The 15,846-nt window shown below is 30.1% G+C and overlaps 1 protein-coding gene and 3 non-coding genes across 4 annotated transcripts; 1 reads left to right on the top strand and 3 right to left on the bottom strand.

Moving 5' to 3' along the window:
• Nucleotides 1-1,217: 1,217 nt before the first annotated feature.
• Nucleotides 1,218-1,289, bottom strand: Trnat-ugu. Its single transcript has one exon. It is a non-coding gene; the product is annotated as a tRNA-Thr (tRNA).
• A 238-nt stretch (nt 1,290-1,527) lies between these two features.
• Nucleotides 1,528-1,599, top strand: Trnat-ugu. The gene has a single exon. It is a non-coding gene; the product is annotated as a tRNA-Thr (tRNA).
• A 2,194-nt stretch (nt 1,600-3,793) lies between these two features.
• On the bottom strand, nt 3,794-3,865 carry Trnat-ugu. The gene has a single exon. It is a non-coding gene; the product is annotated as a tRNA-Thr (tRNA).
• Nucleotides 3,866-6,352: 2,487 nt separating this feature from the next.
• Nucleotides 6,353-11,567, bottom strand: LOC123302504 (5-aminolevulinate synthase, erythroid-specific, mitochondrial). Its single transcript, XM_044885456.1, has 6 exons — nt 11,101-11,567; nt 9,693-9,878; nt 9,344-9,560; nt 8,424-8,608; nt 7,485-8,323; nt 6,353-6,622 (listed from the first exon to the last, which is right to left on the bottom strand). Exons 1-6 carry the CDS (start codon nt 11,237-11,239, stop codon nt 6,488-6,490), a joined length of 1,701 nt encoding a protein of 566 aa, XP_044741391.1. The 5' UTR covers nt 11,240-11,567; the 3' UTR covers nt 6,353-6,487.
• Between the last annotated feature and the right edge of the window lie 4,279 nt (nt 11,568-15,846).

Here is a 15,846-nt window from a genome sequence, read left to right as displayed (position 1 = left end):
CATTAAACATGCGATGTATCTTAACCCGAGCAATTAATAAAGTATTTCTGCCGTCTATTCAGCAACCTTAAACTTGAGAGACTTAAAACAAATGAACATATATATCAAAAAATATGTTAAAATTCATTAAAATTACAATTATTTTAACTTATTAGTGACTTTTTGATTTTTATTACTTATACTCAAAAATAGCATTTTAGTACATTTTTATAGCTTTAAAGCTTTTTTGAAGTTCTCATCCTGTGTCCTATAATATTAATTTTTTAAGGTTTCTTTTAAAATACAACTTTTTTGCAATCCAAAATGACGGTAGTGTCAGTCACGTTTAGTTACGTACTGTCAGTCATGATCTGTTGGATTCATGAATTCTTCTTCTCATTCTTTATTTCTTTTTTTTTGTATCATCTAAAACATATTATTTTCCTTTTAAATAACTATCGAATACGAATACTGTTTTACGTGTATAAATAAATCATTATTAAAAAACTTTATCATGTAAATATCCACTTCATAAAAAGATTTATAAAATTTTTCAATATAGGCAAATGTTGTTACATTTATGCTCATATAATTGTATAAAATGGTATCCATGTAAGTATTTTATGTAATGCAGAATCTTGACAAAATGTAAATATTTGACGAATTGAATAATGTGTAATCAATTGAAAGGATTACAATTACTGATCTCAAAACATACATGAAAAATCAATTATCGAGAATATTCAATTGTTGAAATATCATTTCAATTAGAATACGATTAAATGTTGCTTTTTTTTATATCTTCAGATTATAAAATAGGTTTTAGAATTTTAAAATCTGCATTAGGCTTTAATCATAGACTTAATATAATACATCTACTAAACGAATTAGTCTAGTTAGTCAATGGCGTCACCAGTCGATGGCAAATAGGGGGGTAAGTTTATTTATGGATAGGAATAGGAAAAGTATGTTCCAGTAACAACATAGAAGAAAAATCGCAAAATTTATTTTTTATTCTAAAATTAACTTATTTAACCATTTTATCTGAACACTGGACACTGAAGACCGGATTTATACTGGTGAAAATCGTTTACATAGAAATTTATTTCCTTTTTTTCCTCTTTGTTCGTGCAAGACAAGTAAATTTAGCTATATATTTATAGTTATTGTGTTCAGTTGTCGAAAATTTTACTAGTACCAAAATAATTATTTGGTTATAAATTTTATAAAAATAAGATTGCCCCCTGTGAGAATCGAACTCACGACCCCTGGTTTACAAGACCAGTGCTCTGCCTCTGAGCTAAGGAGGCTGTAAAAATGTTCAAATTATTAATTATGATTTAAGGAAAAAATTTAAAAAAAGTGTAAATAAACAATTGAATATTTAATTGTTAACATACCATGCATAGACAGTTTCGAATACCAGCCCTTGTATTGCTTTTTAAATTAAACAAGTTTAATAAAACAAAAAATTTTATGTTGAATAAAATGGCAACCTTCTGGCTACCATTTCGAAATGGAAGAATTAATAATTTTTATATTTTCAGAGCCTCCTTAGCTCAGAGGCAGAGCACTGGTCTTGTAAACCAGGGGTCGTGAGTTCGATTCTCACAGGGGGCATTTTTATTTACATAACAATTTATAACCAAATAATTATTTTACAATTGGTAAAAATTTCGACAACTGAATACAATAACTAAAGATAAAAAAGTTAGCTAAGGTAAATTTACTTGTCTTACACCGTACTATACGTAGTAAGGCTGTGTAAAGAGCTTTTACAGACTTCCTACACGTAGATAATAAACGGATATTTTCTTGTTTTATATAGGAATTTTCAAATTATCAACATAATTTACCACGCACCTCTATGTATAAACTGTAGCTTGTATATGGAAGTTTTGTAACTGATCACACCATATTTTTTTTATGGAATTGTATAATCTATAACTAAAATTTAATAAGATTGTGCGCCTAGTTACATGGTCAAGGTCGACCAGTTTCTTTAGTTACAATAACTTTTTTACTTAGTACATTCAACTTCACTTCATACGACTTACGAGTATATAGGTACTTCTAAAAAAGAAGTACAAGAAAAAAAAATAAAGAGACGCGAACGAAAATGAAGTGTATATGTCACCGAATCATTGTAAGAATCGTTTTATATTAAATCTAGTCAAATTGTAAATCGACGATTGATAAAATTTATAATCTAAGCTTATTAATTAGATAGATAGCAATTTAGTGAAATTTGCGCACTTTCTTTTGATCTTGAAAGTGCTGAGGAATTTTTTATTGATAGCTAGGAGGTACTTGGATTTAAACTGAGGGTATCCAAATCTACCGCCCAAATTTTGAATTTTTCTTCCTAGACCCAAAATTGGGCCTAGGGTAGCCCCAAACGCATTTCGGTCAATATCTCCGGTTTTAGATGAGATAAAATAAAGCGGCTGACGGCAGAAGTTGGACCGTAATCTATTCTAGCAACGTGTAAAATTTGGTCATTCTAAAAAAAATTATAATCTTGAAAACATACCACTATTTCGAAGTCCGAATTTTTCTTACTTAGTTTAGAAGTCGGGGTATTGACAAACTTACAATGGATGGTATTTTTAGGTTATACTGACCTAAATCTACAAGAAATATTTTGATTATTTTTAATAACTTCATTTTTAGGCCTAAAAACTGAATTTTACGATTTTCCCGGAATGGTTGATTTTGCCGCCGGAAGTGGTGATTTGCAAAAAAATCAAAATGGAGGTGAAACAGCATAAAAACCACTATCTTTCCCGATATACATTTTATTTTTAGAGTCTAACTTCAACTCGAAAAAAAATCATTCAAAAAAAACGTAAACAATGGACGTAAGGGGCTATATCTGAGGCCCATGACCTTTGAATGACCTTCAGTGGGCGGAAAGTTGTGAGTATGTACTCTAGGTACACCTTTTTTTATGAAAACTTTTTTAATCAGAACCCTTTGTTCAATGCTAGACTCAAGAAAACTGAAAAGAAAAAATTCGTGAGCAGCACACAAAATTACTCCTTAGAAAAGTATTTTCAGCAATTCGCAAAAAAAATCAACATGGCCTGCCAGGTGACTGGGCAATAAAAACACTAGACGAAAATAAGACATTTGTTCACAATCTATCCTTAGTTTACAATCTTACTAGATTTAGTATAAACTAACGATTCTTACAATTATCCGGTGACATATACAATGGATTTTATAGTTTATTTGCTCATCGCAAATACATTCTTGTGCAAAATTGGTTTTCATTTGTTCTCAGAACAAACTCATTTTCAACAGTGGCGGATTTATTGATTGAGTAAGCTAAAGTCTAGGGCGGCATTAAACCAATTAATTAGTCATTTTTATTTCAGGATACTTTTCAAAAAATCAATTTTTCTACATCTTCTTTAGTACTCAAGAAATACTTTACAAAATTTTATGAAGAAATTCGAAGCAGAAAAAAAGTTATAGCCATGTAACTGATTATATTATTATACATGAACCGATTTCTACAGGGTGTCTACTTAAGTTGGCTACATATTAACAACTTTTTTATGAAAAGGTTTACGAAAACAGGACATCAAATGTACAGGGTGCACAAATTGAAAAAGTTCGATGGTAATGATAACGGTCGTTTAGAAATGTAGACCATTCAGAGCAGATAATAAGGGAAACAATCCAAGAAATCACTCCCGAGATATGTATCAGTATATTTAAAAAATTTTGTAAAAGAACATTCTAAAATTGGTGACATCAATTGTGGCATTTATTTCATTTAATAGCGAACTAAAAATGTAAAAAAGTTTGCCTCCTGTGAGAATCGAACTCACGACCCCTGGTTTACAAGACCAGTGCTCTGCCTCTGAGCTAAGCAGGCGTTGGATGTTACTCAAATAAGTATCTAAACATTTGCATGAACAAATCGGTAAATTTGGAATTGGAAGGCGTAGAATTTTTAGAATTAAATGGAATGACTATGTTAGTATCGAATAAGTTTGGAAAATGTCAGGTTAAGAGAAAATGCTGAAAATAAAAATATTATCAGGAAAAATTAACTAGAAGCCGTTGCAGTATTGGAAAAAGTGGAAGGATTTAGGAGAGAGGAAGAAAAGAAGAAGTCTCATAGAAAATCTTCCACTCACTCTAACAACAGCCGATATTTCGTATAAGTCCGAAATGTATGGAAAAGCAAATCCGCTAACTTCTGTTAACAGATGTGACACATCATCCTTCCATGCCTTAGTGTTTCCAGAGAAAGCTTACTACAGCTTACTAGCACAGGGGAAGTATTGAATAAAATATTCGCTTACTTATTATGTTCAAATAGCATACGTTTAATTGAGTATTAATTTCCCTAAAGAGTTAAATACTTTACCTGGATAAAGTCTCCTGCGATTCTCTTAATAGATATTTCCCATTAATTTAAAAAGTACAAAGTTATGCTTCTAAGATAACCTATGCTTCTAATCGAGGATTAAATGTTTATTTATAAAAAAAAAAACTATTAAAGTTACATTATATTTAATATTTATGTATTTTTATAGGCAAGTCCATTTACATAATTGTAACAATAAAGACATAAAACTAAAATAAAGTGTTCTTTAAGTGCAAAAAATTATCTATGCTTTTGGTTAAATGAGCATAAAAATTTAATTTTTTAAACCCTTAAACGGTTTTGAAAAAATTTATAAAGAGGCTTTAAACTATTAAAATATTTTTTTCAAGTAAATTGAACAAAATTTAAATATGCAATCGATTTAAAAGAATGCAATATGCAAAAAATAATGCAATTGAATAGGAGCTTTCTGCCATCTATATTCAGGATACATGTACTAAGCCATGGAATCTTCATTAATTAGAACTATGTAGTATAATAATTCAAGTACTAGATGGCAGACTTATGTTGTTACCTAATGTTTATCTAAACAGATAAATTTCGATGAAAATAGTTCGGTTCCTTAAGACAATTCTGTATAAAACATGAAACAGACAAAAAATATTTTTCTACTTTTCAACATCCATATTCGTACCCAGTTGTTGGACCAAAAGTTTGGTCTAAGAATTTTCATAAATTCATCAGTATTTCAGTTATAAACACAATACTTAGCCACCTAAATTATAGGAAAATTCAAATCAATAGGGGCAAAACTACCCTCAGTATGCCTATGTCAAAACCCTATCTGCCACGCGTTTAACAGCATGTTTCAGAAGTTTTCAGAGGCTAAATTTTTGTGCATCCTTGGAAGTGGCAGCCCCAATTTGATGGAATTAAAGCTTAATTCATTGTACTATTCTTATTGATAGGCTTGTGAAAGCTATACATACCAAGTTCTATACTGAATTCCGGTTAAAACCGTATTTATAATTAAGAATGCAGACTACCTTAAAGGTGCTATTAAATTTAATGAAATCATTATCAATAATCAAATGATTAATTAACTATCTATTTCTTGGGATTAATTAAGTTTTTTGCGTGAATGTAATTTTTAAATATAAAATTAATTTTACAATTCACTTTTATTCAAGGACACTCTTTTGAATATCTATACATTGATACTTCAAATCACGTTTTGATTTAGTAAAGTGGCTGCCCATGGGCGGCGCCAATAGAGGGGGCAAAATTTCAATTATCGGATGGATTTAGTATGAAAGTAGAATCAATGAAGCTGCCTGCAAATTTCTAACTCTTTAGTCCAGGGAACTAAATGTTTATTAGGTTTATTTTTACGAATACCTATATCAAAATTTTGTTCTAACATCAATACATCTAAGCGTTACGAACTTGGGATTAAACTTAATATACTTTGATATATTTCATATATAAGGTAGGGTATAAAAACTAAAAAAAAAGTCAGGTTTTTAAGAAAAGGGCCTTCATAAGATGAAAGGGGGAAAAAAGAAATAGCAGAAAAATAAATTTTTAGGTAAACGATTTCCACCAGTATAAATATGAACTCCAGTGTCTGTGAAACCCCAAAATTTAACTCTAGATCTACGCTCGTTTTCAGATAAATTTATGATTAAATGAGTCTAATTTTAAAATCAAGTATATTCTCCTACATTTTTACTTGAACCTACCTAGAATTCATACTTGCCTATTCTTCATAAATCAACCTGCCAAAATCGGGTCAGTAATTTTGGAGTTTATCCCGAACAAACTTGTGACCCTACACTTTTATATTATATAAGATGTCAGACATCTCCAAAATCTCATATTTGGTGTCCTGAAGATCATGAAACAGATTTATAACATATCCCAACCCTCCCCTTTGCCCTTTGATAGAATGTTTAAGTTTATATACGTCTACATTTTCCCGAAAAAAAAAACAACAAATACTTTCAGAATAAAATATATATTTATATCTTTCACCAACAACAATTATTTTTTTGTTAATCTTCTTTGGAATACCCCCTCCCCATACACCAAATTTAGCCCATTTATTTGTGTTTGTGATTGTGTTTTGCTTTTTAAAATACTAGTTATCTTTTTGTATAAGTATTATGTGGCGCAGGCGATTAATTGAGGACAGTTTGGAATTTTACATGAAATATTTATATTGCTTGTACTTTTATTGCTGCGTACACGTTCCTCGTAATGGTCGAACAACAATGGTTTACGGCAAAATTCGCATTCCTGAAACAAATGAAAACGAAAATTAAAAATTTATCTAAGCAATTGCTAAAATTATGACATTGAAGTAAGAATAGATCTTATAGACCTTCTTATGTATCAGATAAAGAGTCTTCAGACAATGTATTGTATGTGATGCGCGCACACTACACACAATGCCTGAAGACTTTTTCTTTATCTTATACATAAGAACGTTCATAAAAACTCTTCTTACTTCATATATTTTAAATGGCTAACGAGATTGTTGCCAAACTGTATATTAACGGAAAAATAACAGGGTATCAATCAAAATTGGTCTCGTGGAATTTCACGATTCGAACTAAAATTCCCTGCGAAAAATATAGAAATACTTTATCTGACTAACATTCTGAAAATTCTTCACTAAAGAACAAAAAAAAAAAAGAATCTGATCACAAATAAGGAAAATGAGCTTTTACATTTAATTTTCGAGAACTGGCAAAAATATTTTATAATCAGTTCACGATTAGTAGGAAAAAATCAAGATTAAGAATGGTATTGGTTAGTAAAAGATGCACCCAACACTTAAGCTATCAAAAAGAAGACGATGGGACATTCTGTAGATGAAAAGCTGTTGTTATAATTCCTAGTTTCATAATAATAAGTCATAAAGAAAATGCATAAGTCAGATTCTTAATACGTAAGCCTTGAAGACGCCTGTGCCCTCCTTGAAAGAAACCTGTAATCTCTCGAGACAAAGATGTCTCCCGGAGAAAAGTTCCACAATGAATACACCAAAGTATAATTTTCGACTTAAGGAGAAAAGAAGTTATTAATTGAAAATAAATTTTCGAAGTCATCGCGTAAGGAATACAATTTAAAATTAATAACAGGCAAACATATTTACCGTTGGGCATTGTAGACCTCGCAAAGGCAAATCCAATTTCTTCCATATCTTTATCATATCCTGCACCAAAATATCAATCATTTCGGGTGTATGACGAGGCGTTGGTGCTAAACGTAATTTTTCATCACCACGTTTCACTGTCGGATAATTGATAGCTTGTACATAATGCCCGTAATCCTTCAGTAATGTATCCGATATCATAGTACATTGTAACGGATTACCAACTTTTATTGGAATTATATGGCTTGGTGTATGCTCCACCGGGAAACCGTAGTTCATCAACTGATTACGCAAATAACGTACATTGGATTGATGTTTTGCACGTAATTCTCTTCCCTCTTCCGATGCGAGAATTTCAATGGCCGCTGAAGCACCAGATAACACAGTAGGTGGCAGTGAAGTAGTAAAAATGAAACCAGATGCGTAAGATCGTATCATGTCCACTAGTTTGTTCGATCCTGCGATATATCCTCCAATATTCCCGAATGCCTTTCCTAAAGTACCCGAGACTATGTTTATTTTATGCAGTAAATGTTCTCGTTCTCCAATACCAGCACCATGGTCGCCATATAGACCAACGGCGTGAACTTCGTCGACAAATGTGAGAGCACCGTATTTGTGTGCTACATCGCAGAGTTCTTCAAGTGGACAAACAGCACCAGACATGGAATGTACAGTTTCAAAGGCAACGATTTTTGGGGTATTTACATCAACTTTTTGAAGTAATTCTTCTAAATGCTTTGGATCATTGTGACGGAAAATATGTTTGGGTACACGACTGTTTCGTATACCTTGAATCATTGACGCATGATTTCCTTCATCCGAAAATATATGACAACCTAAAAAATAAAATTTAGTTAATTGTTTCGAGATTTTTCTGTTTTAAAACTCAGAAAGCAATGTTAGATGGCTTTCTATTTGTTTTCAGAGATTCTATACCTGGTAAAACTTGAGCAAGAGTAAATAATGTGGAATCATTTGCGACATAACAAGATGTGAATAAAAGCGCTGCGTCTTTCTGATGCAAATCTGCTATTTGTTTTTCTAATTTTTCATGCAGAATTGAGTTCCCAGATATGTTTCTTGTTCCTCCACTTCCGGCTCCGTGATTTTCCAACGCATTTCTAAAAAAAAAAGGTGTGTAAACTTAGGTGCGATGATACTTAATCTGTCATTTATTTAGTGATTTGAAATCACTGATTTCGTTTATCGACTAATTTCATGCTGTTAAAAAATTGTAACTAACTTCAACATGTAATTTTATTGTCACTCTGTGTCATTCAGTTACTTTGGAGAGACTTTTTCGACAAAGGATAGACTTTTAGAAAGAAAATTGCACAGTAGATCAGTCAAAATACCTAGACGCATTTCGCGGTAGAAAAACATTTTATAACTTCCAAATCCATCTGAGAATGGTTATAGCAGTCGAAACATGAAAGAAAGAGAAATAACAACAAAATAAACGAGGAATAACAGAGGCTTATTAAAACTCGTAAATCGGGAAGAAGAGGAAATTCAAGTTTTATTAAAAGAAACCGAAAGCCACTTTTTATTACAAGATTCTTTACACAATTTGAAAATAGACATAAGACAGAAAATAGATATATTTTATCGTTTATCGGGATTGCAGTCGATGAGATTGTGGAAGTATCTAGACGCGTTTCAAAACAATATAATAACTTCCAAATCCATCTGACTTGACTGATTTGTCGACGAATAGCTGCTTAAAATAGATTACTAAACATTTCGACTACGTAGTGCTCGGGAGCTTTTATGAGCTTCTTATATTTTCATTAATTTTTGCATGAATTGTACGAAAATTACTTTTTGGGCATTAAAAAATATGAATTAAGGCTTACCTTACGGCATCTTTAACTTTAGGATGGCAGGACATTCCCAAATAATCATTTGAACACCATACGGTTATTGGTTTTTCGCCATACGTATACTCTAAAGCTTTTGGAAATGAACCTTCATTTGCTAAACGTAAAACTTTTTTGAACACACGATATGAATGATCCTTCTTTTTGCGCATAATTTGATCGTGGAAAAATTCTTCATAACGGAACATTCCATCTATAAAAATTATAATTACAACAAAATTACAAATTTGGAATTTAGACGGGTAGGCATGGCAAATTTACAAGAGTTCCGGTTTTCCCTCTTTTAGAAACGGAACCCTAATAAAATTCGAGTTTTCATGCTTACCTTTTTGCGAATCTTCTGATACTTTCTCATTCAATTTAACCGTTTCAATTGGAGTTACAAATTTAGGCCGTTGTTGTTGAACAATTGGCTCCGGAGTTATGGCTGCAGCTGAGGTAATAAGTGGTTCAGTAGATTCATTTTGATGAGTAATCTCTTCGCCGATTTTCAATGGTAAAATATCATCAACTGTAAAAAAATCAAGGTTTCAAATTGTTTGACTTTTTTTTATTTGTACAAATTAAGAAAAATTTCAAAATTACAGACAAACCGGTTTTTGAAGATAATTGCAAGGTAAATGAAAATAATTGATATTGCCTAACTCGGAAACAAAATTATTTAGCAATAGATTAAGTAATATCTTTAGATTTTAATCCGTGGTATGAACAATTTTTAAATAATAATAATAAAGGGGTTTAACCTACGTTCCTCAGACGTATACGTCTTTAACAGAGGCCACTCACATCATTATTTTTAAGTATTCATAATCAAAAATTATAAAATCAAATTTTGAAATTTTATAACTCTCATAAAAATATGTTATTGGAAATTAAAATAATATGACACGTGTTGGTAAATTTTTCAGTCCAAAGTTTAATGTTCTTGAAACTCTTAACAACAATCTTTTTATATTCGTACAGTGACGGATTTAGGAAAAATTTAAAGAAGAAAAATTAGAAAAATTCGATAAACATTCGAATTATTTGAAAAAAAAGCTTACGGACGTTCTCAAATTAAAGATTCAAACATTTTTGGGGGACACAAAATTATAATGAGGAAAAAGCAGTTTGAGGATGGTTATAACAGTCGAAACATGTCACTCAAAGAAATAACAACAAAATAAATAAAGAAAGGCTTTTTAAAACTCGTAAATCGGGAAACAAACCAAAATGTATTTTTTATTACAAGTTTGAAAATATATTTACGGACAGAAACATGATCATGACTATTTCCACAATTAATAAATAAAAATAAAAGTGGAAAAGCAAAGAAATTTTGAGAAAAATTCTACCGTTTATCGGCTATAATTTTTTAGAAACAATAGATCCGTAAACTAATAAAAGTACATACTCTAAAATTTTAATTTTTGGACTAATAAATAAAAAAATTTCCTAAAATTTTTGGATATCTGTTCTGCATGACCTTTACATAATGTAAATGATTTGCAAGACATCCCCAAAAATTTAAATTAAAAAAAGAACTTTCTCTTTAAAAAACTTTCTAGTTTCAACCCCGCTAGTTTCAAAAATAATATTTAAAAATTAATCTAAATACCGCCAATTTTTTTTCATCTAATAAGTAAATTAACTGTGACAAAAGTGAAAGTTTTTTTTTAAAGAAGGTTATATTGAATGAACCAATATGGAAAAGTTAAATGAAATTTTAAATAATGAAAAAATAAAAAATTTACCTTCTTTAACTTTGGTCGCTGGCATGGAGCACATTGTTGAAGAAGCCACTGGACAATGATTTCCATAAGTTTTGAGTAACGACGGTGCATAGTTTCTCACATATGTAGCACTTAAACGTGTCAAAAACGGGCAAGGCATTTTTTTTCTTTTTAAAATTCAAAAGAAAATTAATTTTTCTTTCAGAAAAACCAAAATTGGCAACAATCGATGCTTATGTAATGTTACGAAATACCTTCTTTTTTTTTTACTTGCACTTCTCAGAACCGATTTCGCTTAAATGATATAATTTGCGAAAATTTAATTCAATAAATATGAAAAAATAATTTAATTTGAATTTTTTTAATAATATTGACGACAGTGGTGGGATGTCAAAATCAAAACTGCTGGAGAACTGTCAAGTCAACCTTTTAGTATGTGTTCAGTGTTGCACAGAGGGGGCAATCCCGCCTAATTCAAACACTTCTATAATTTTTTACGTAGAAATGAACGCTTATTTATAGCTGTGTGTACGTCCAATACCACCGTTAACGCAATCATGAAATTCATTTCACTATTGCCCTGGGTCATATTTATTATGTGGTCTCATATAAAAATTTTTTTTTCGGGTCCGTTGGACAATTTTATGTGAACCTTTTCTTTTGCTGTGTGTTTTTCATTTGTCCGTGACATCCTTTTACTAAAATCTAACATGATTTTGTCAGTTTTGTTGTACGCATGCCAAAACTGTTCGTAAATTTTTTATTTTAAATTTAAGTGGGGAAGAGGATACACAAGTTTAAAGTTACATGACTTAGCTTTTTAAAAATATTCTTAAAATTATCTAATAACAATATTTATCAATTCTGTATTAATTTTTTAACTTAATACAAAATTACGTTTCTTAAAATTTTTTTCAACATCTGAGTAAATAAAAAACACAACTTCCGAACGCATATTTACGATTTATTTTTTTAATAAAACAAATTTTAGTTAATTTAATAAAATAATATACGTACTTTAATTACATTTTAATTCCTTTAGATAAATATAATCGGCGCCCACTTTCATGCCTGTGTAAACATCAGCAAAAACTATTGAAAATATCGTGATGTATTTATTTTTAAATTACAATAGCAATAGTCCTAAAGAAATTTTTGTAGCAGTATTTTATGGCAATAAAATCACAAAAAAAAACCATCAAAATCGTTAAAATGAAAAAACGAAAGTATCAATATCATGAATTACACTTACTCCACCTAAATAATTTGTTCATTACTGGCAATTAACAATTATGTTAATTTAATTATATTATTAAAAAAGTACATATGCCAGACCCCTTGAAAACTGTTAAAAACTCTGTTGCTTGTTAATTTTAACGACGAAGAAATCCTATCCAAAATTGCCACAAGTTCCCTATCTACATTTCTCAAGTAGTGTAGGCAATATGTGTTACACGCAAGCCATAAACTGCCTAAGCTGCACATTTTATCGTACAGGCATTATGTCATACGTGTAAAACTGTACAGCGAAACTAAATGTGTATAGCGACCTTTAGGTAAAATTAGATTAACTCAAGTAAATTAAATTTTAAATTATTTTTGTGCGCCAAACTCCTTTTGTATATTAAAATAGTAAACGTCATTTCCGTGATTTATTTAATTTTACCGCTACCTAATTTTTTAGGATTTTATCGATACTTTAAAAAAAATAGCAAGGAATTCCAAAAATTATTTTTTTTCTGTTCGTTTTGTTAGAATATTGAAAATAATTTAAACTCAGAAAACTAAAAAATCAAATTCATTAGGTGATTATATCAACTTAGTTCATCTTTTATGAATGTAAAAAAAAAAATTTAACTTTTTTTGTCTAGCCCGTGCGGTGAATTTTCAATAATCATTCACAAGCATCACATTGTTAATAATAATGTTTTATTATCGTTTTACCCCCTTCAATTTTGACTATAAACACTGTACATTTAACAACGTTTGATGAACTGAACCATTTCAATTACTCATATAAATAATAATCTTGACCTATGTTGTATAAACAAATGTTACATAAGTGTCCTTTATACTCCTTTCAAAATAAACATTAGACAATTGATCTTTTTGTGGACCCTTTTACATGGTAGGTAATGTTTTTGTCAAAGCAATTTTGCCCAATTTACATTATATAAAATGTCCCCTTTAAAAAATTTTACGGAAAATATATTAAAAAGTTTTGGACCAGAATGAAGTATTCACTCTGTTCTTTGTCCCTTTAAGTATACAAATTGAGAAGTTTCGAGAGTAATTATCCTCCTGAGCGAAATGCTACTAGAGTTGATTTGATGACACTTTCTTCACTAGTTACCATTGTTCTTTGAGAAAAAAACAAAAGATCGATCTTAAAAAAAAAAAAACTAGAACACAAAAAGGTCATCTTGACCAGAGGCGTCACGAAAATTCGATATCCACTAATTGTTTACAGTCATGGTAGAATTAGACAAGGTATGCTCTTGAGAGGTAAGGGTAGGGTGGGGGTATTCTCTCACTCTCAGTAATCTCTTTTGCACGGTACCCAATCACCGCCATATTGATTATTTTTTTTCCATATGATTATTTGTTTCATCGAATCATCATGATGATATTTTAAAAAAAATTTGATGAGTTATCTTTTGCCTACATGCCTAAATGTTCACACAAACGTATTCACGGTTTTTACAACATTTGAAACAGCGAGCGAAATCAAGCTAAAATGGCGTCGGATGAACCAAAAATCGTCCTCCATCGAACATACCTTGTCTAATTGTACCATGTTTACCTATCAAGTATTTAAATATTATATTATCAAAAACAAACGAATGTCACACGTCAAAATACATTTTAAATTTAATTTATAAGAATGATACATTTAAATATTTTGATTAAAGTTTTAATAAAAGGTTGACATTGTATAAAGATTATTAATTTTTGAGCCAACATCATATAGCGTGCGATTTTGAAAAAATTTGTAGTCAGTTTACAAGAGTATAGTTACAACTTCTGCAAGCATTACATAAGAATGCTATTTTTAAAAAAAGTTCGAAATATTTGAACCCTATACGGTAACGGATATTCGCATTCTTGATACGTCTTTTAATTTTCCATATGTATAAATATTTTTATTTCAATATTCAATAAAACAAGTGAAAACAAACAATTGACTGAGTTAATTGTTGAAATACCATGCATAGTCAGTGTTGATATCTTTATCACATTACACATACAAACATGTGACATATACATAACTGATAATCAAGTATGGTACATATTATAAAATTTCCGTCTAATTGGCGCCCTCAGGGGTAAACAGTGATGTTTAAGAAAAAATGTTTCAAACAAAAGTTGTTTAATTTTTGATAAGGAACATTTTTTACATTTAAACTTTTGTTCTATCTCTAACGGTTTACAAGACCCAATTGACCTATGATGCTCCTTTACGAACGTGACCTCACTTTTTACGTCCTGAGTACGCTGTAAAAATTTCAGCTCGATATCTTTTTTCGTTTTTGAGTTATCGTGTCCACAGACGGACGGACGGACAAACGGAAATGGACTAATTAGGTGATTTTATAAACACCTATACCAAAATTTTTTTTCGTAGCATCATTATTTTTAAACGTTACAAACTTGGGACTAAACTTAATATACTATGTATATTTCATATATACATGGTATAAATATATAAGTATATTTTATTTATTTGTTTTGTGGAAAATTTTTCAATATTCATTTATTATTGTAAAAAAAAAACAACATATTTTTAAAATAAAAATTGCTTAAAAAATATTACCACCTTATTAATTGTAATAAATAATATTCTTAAGCTTTATAATTTCCCGCATTTCTACATCTTGGGTCAAGATAACTTGTTCAATTCAAATGATTCATGATTAATCAGCAAAAAAAAATTAAATTGTTAATTTACATTACTTTTATCAGCGTTAATGTTATTTAAAAACAATAGATTTGTTTTAATGATACTAAAAAACAAATAATGTAGTCCAATTGATAAAGGTCTCTCAATCGGAAGATGCTAGTTTTGGCATGGGTGTCGCCAAAGGGAGGCAAATAGAGTCATCTGCCACCTTTAGAGATTCACAAAAATGGTTCCAAGCACCCACCAATTTTTAAACAAAAAATTTTCTCCTAAAAGTTGATCCCTTTAAGCCTCTTAGTATTATCGAATGGGTTTAGTATGAAATTAGAATCAATGAAGCTACCTACAAATTTTCAACTCATCATCTTTTATAGTTTTTGAGAAAAAGGAAAAACTAAATTTTTGCCATTATTTGGACCCTCAGGTGAAAACCAAGTTATTAACGAAAAAATGTTTCAAACAAAAGTTTAATTTTTTATAAGAAACATTTTTAACACTGAAAATTTTGTTATATCTTTAATGAATTACAAGATGGGCCCTACGGATCAAGGCCAAATGGACTTTTGAACTTAAACTCACTTTTTGTGTTCTGAGCACGATATAAACTTTCAGCTCGATATCTCTTTTCGTTTTTGAGTTATTGTGTTGATGGACAGACAAACTGAAATGGGCTAATAAGGTTAATTTTACGAATATCTTTATCAAAATTTTGTTTGTAATATCAATATTTCTAAGCGTTACAAATTTGGGACCAAGCTTAATATACTTTTATATATTTCATATATAGGGTATAAAAACTATCGCTATATCGAGATATAGCTAAAATCATGTGCAAATAGTTTTTATTCCGGATCTATTCAGTTGAT

The sequence above is a fragment of the Chrysoperla carnea genome, chromosome X, assembly GCF_905475395.1.
Source record: "Chrysoperla carnea chromosome X, inChrCarn1.1, whole genome shotgun sequence".
Classification (NCBI taxonomy): Eukaryota; Metazoa; Arthropoda; class Insecta; order Neuroptera; family Chrysopidae; genus Chrysoperla; species Chrysoperla carnea.
Note: the sequence above shows the minus strand (reverse complement) of the source record. Positions and strands in the feature narration are given on the sequence as shown.

Bases quoted from the DNA above. Each gene is read 5' to 3' on its own strand.
- LOC123302504 (XM_044885456.1), bottom strand. From the start codon at position 11,239: ATGCCTTGCCCGTTTTTGACACGTTTAAGTGCTACATATGTGAGAAAC. The intron at 8,324-8,423 runs GTATAGAATCTC...TTTATTTTTTAG, and splicing joins TCTTGCTCAAGTTTTACCAG to GTTGTCATATATTTTCGGAT. The intron at 6,623-7,484 runs GTAAATATGTTT...CATTTGTTTCAG, and splicing joins GAGGTCTACAATGCCCAACG to GAATGCGAATTTTGCCGTAA.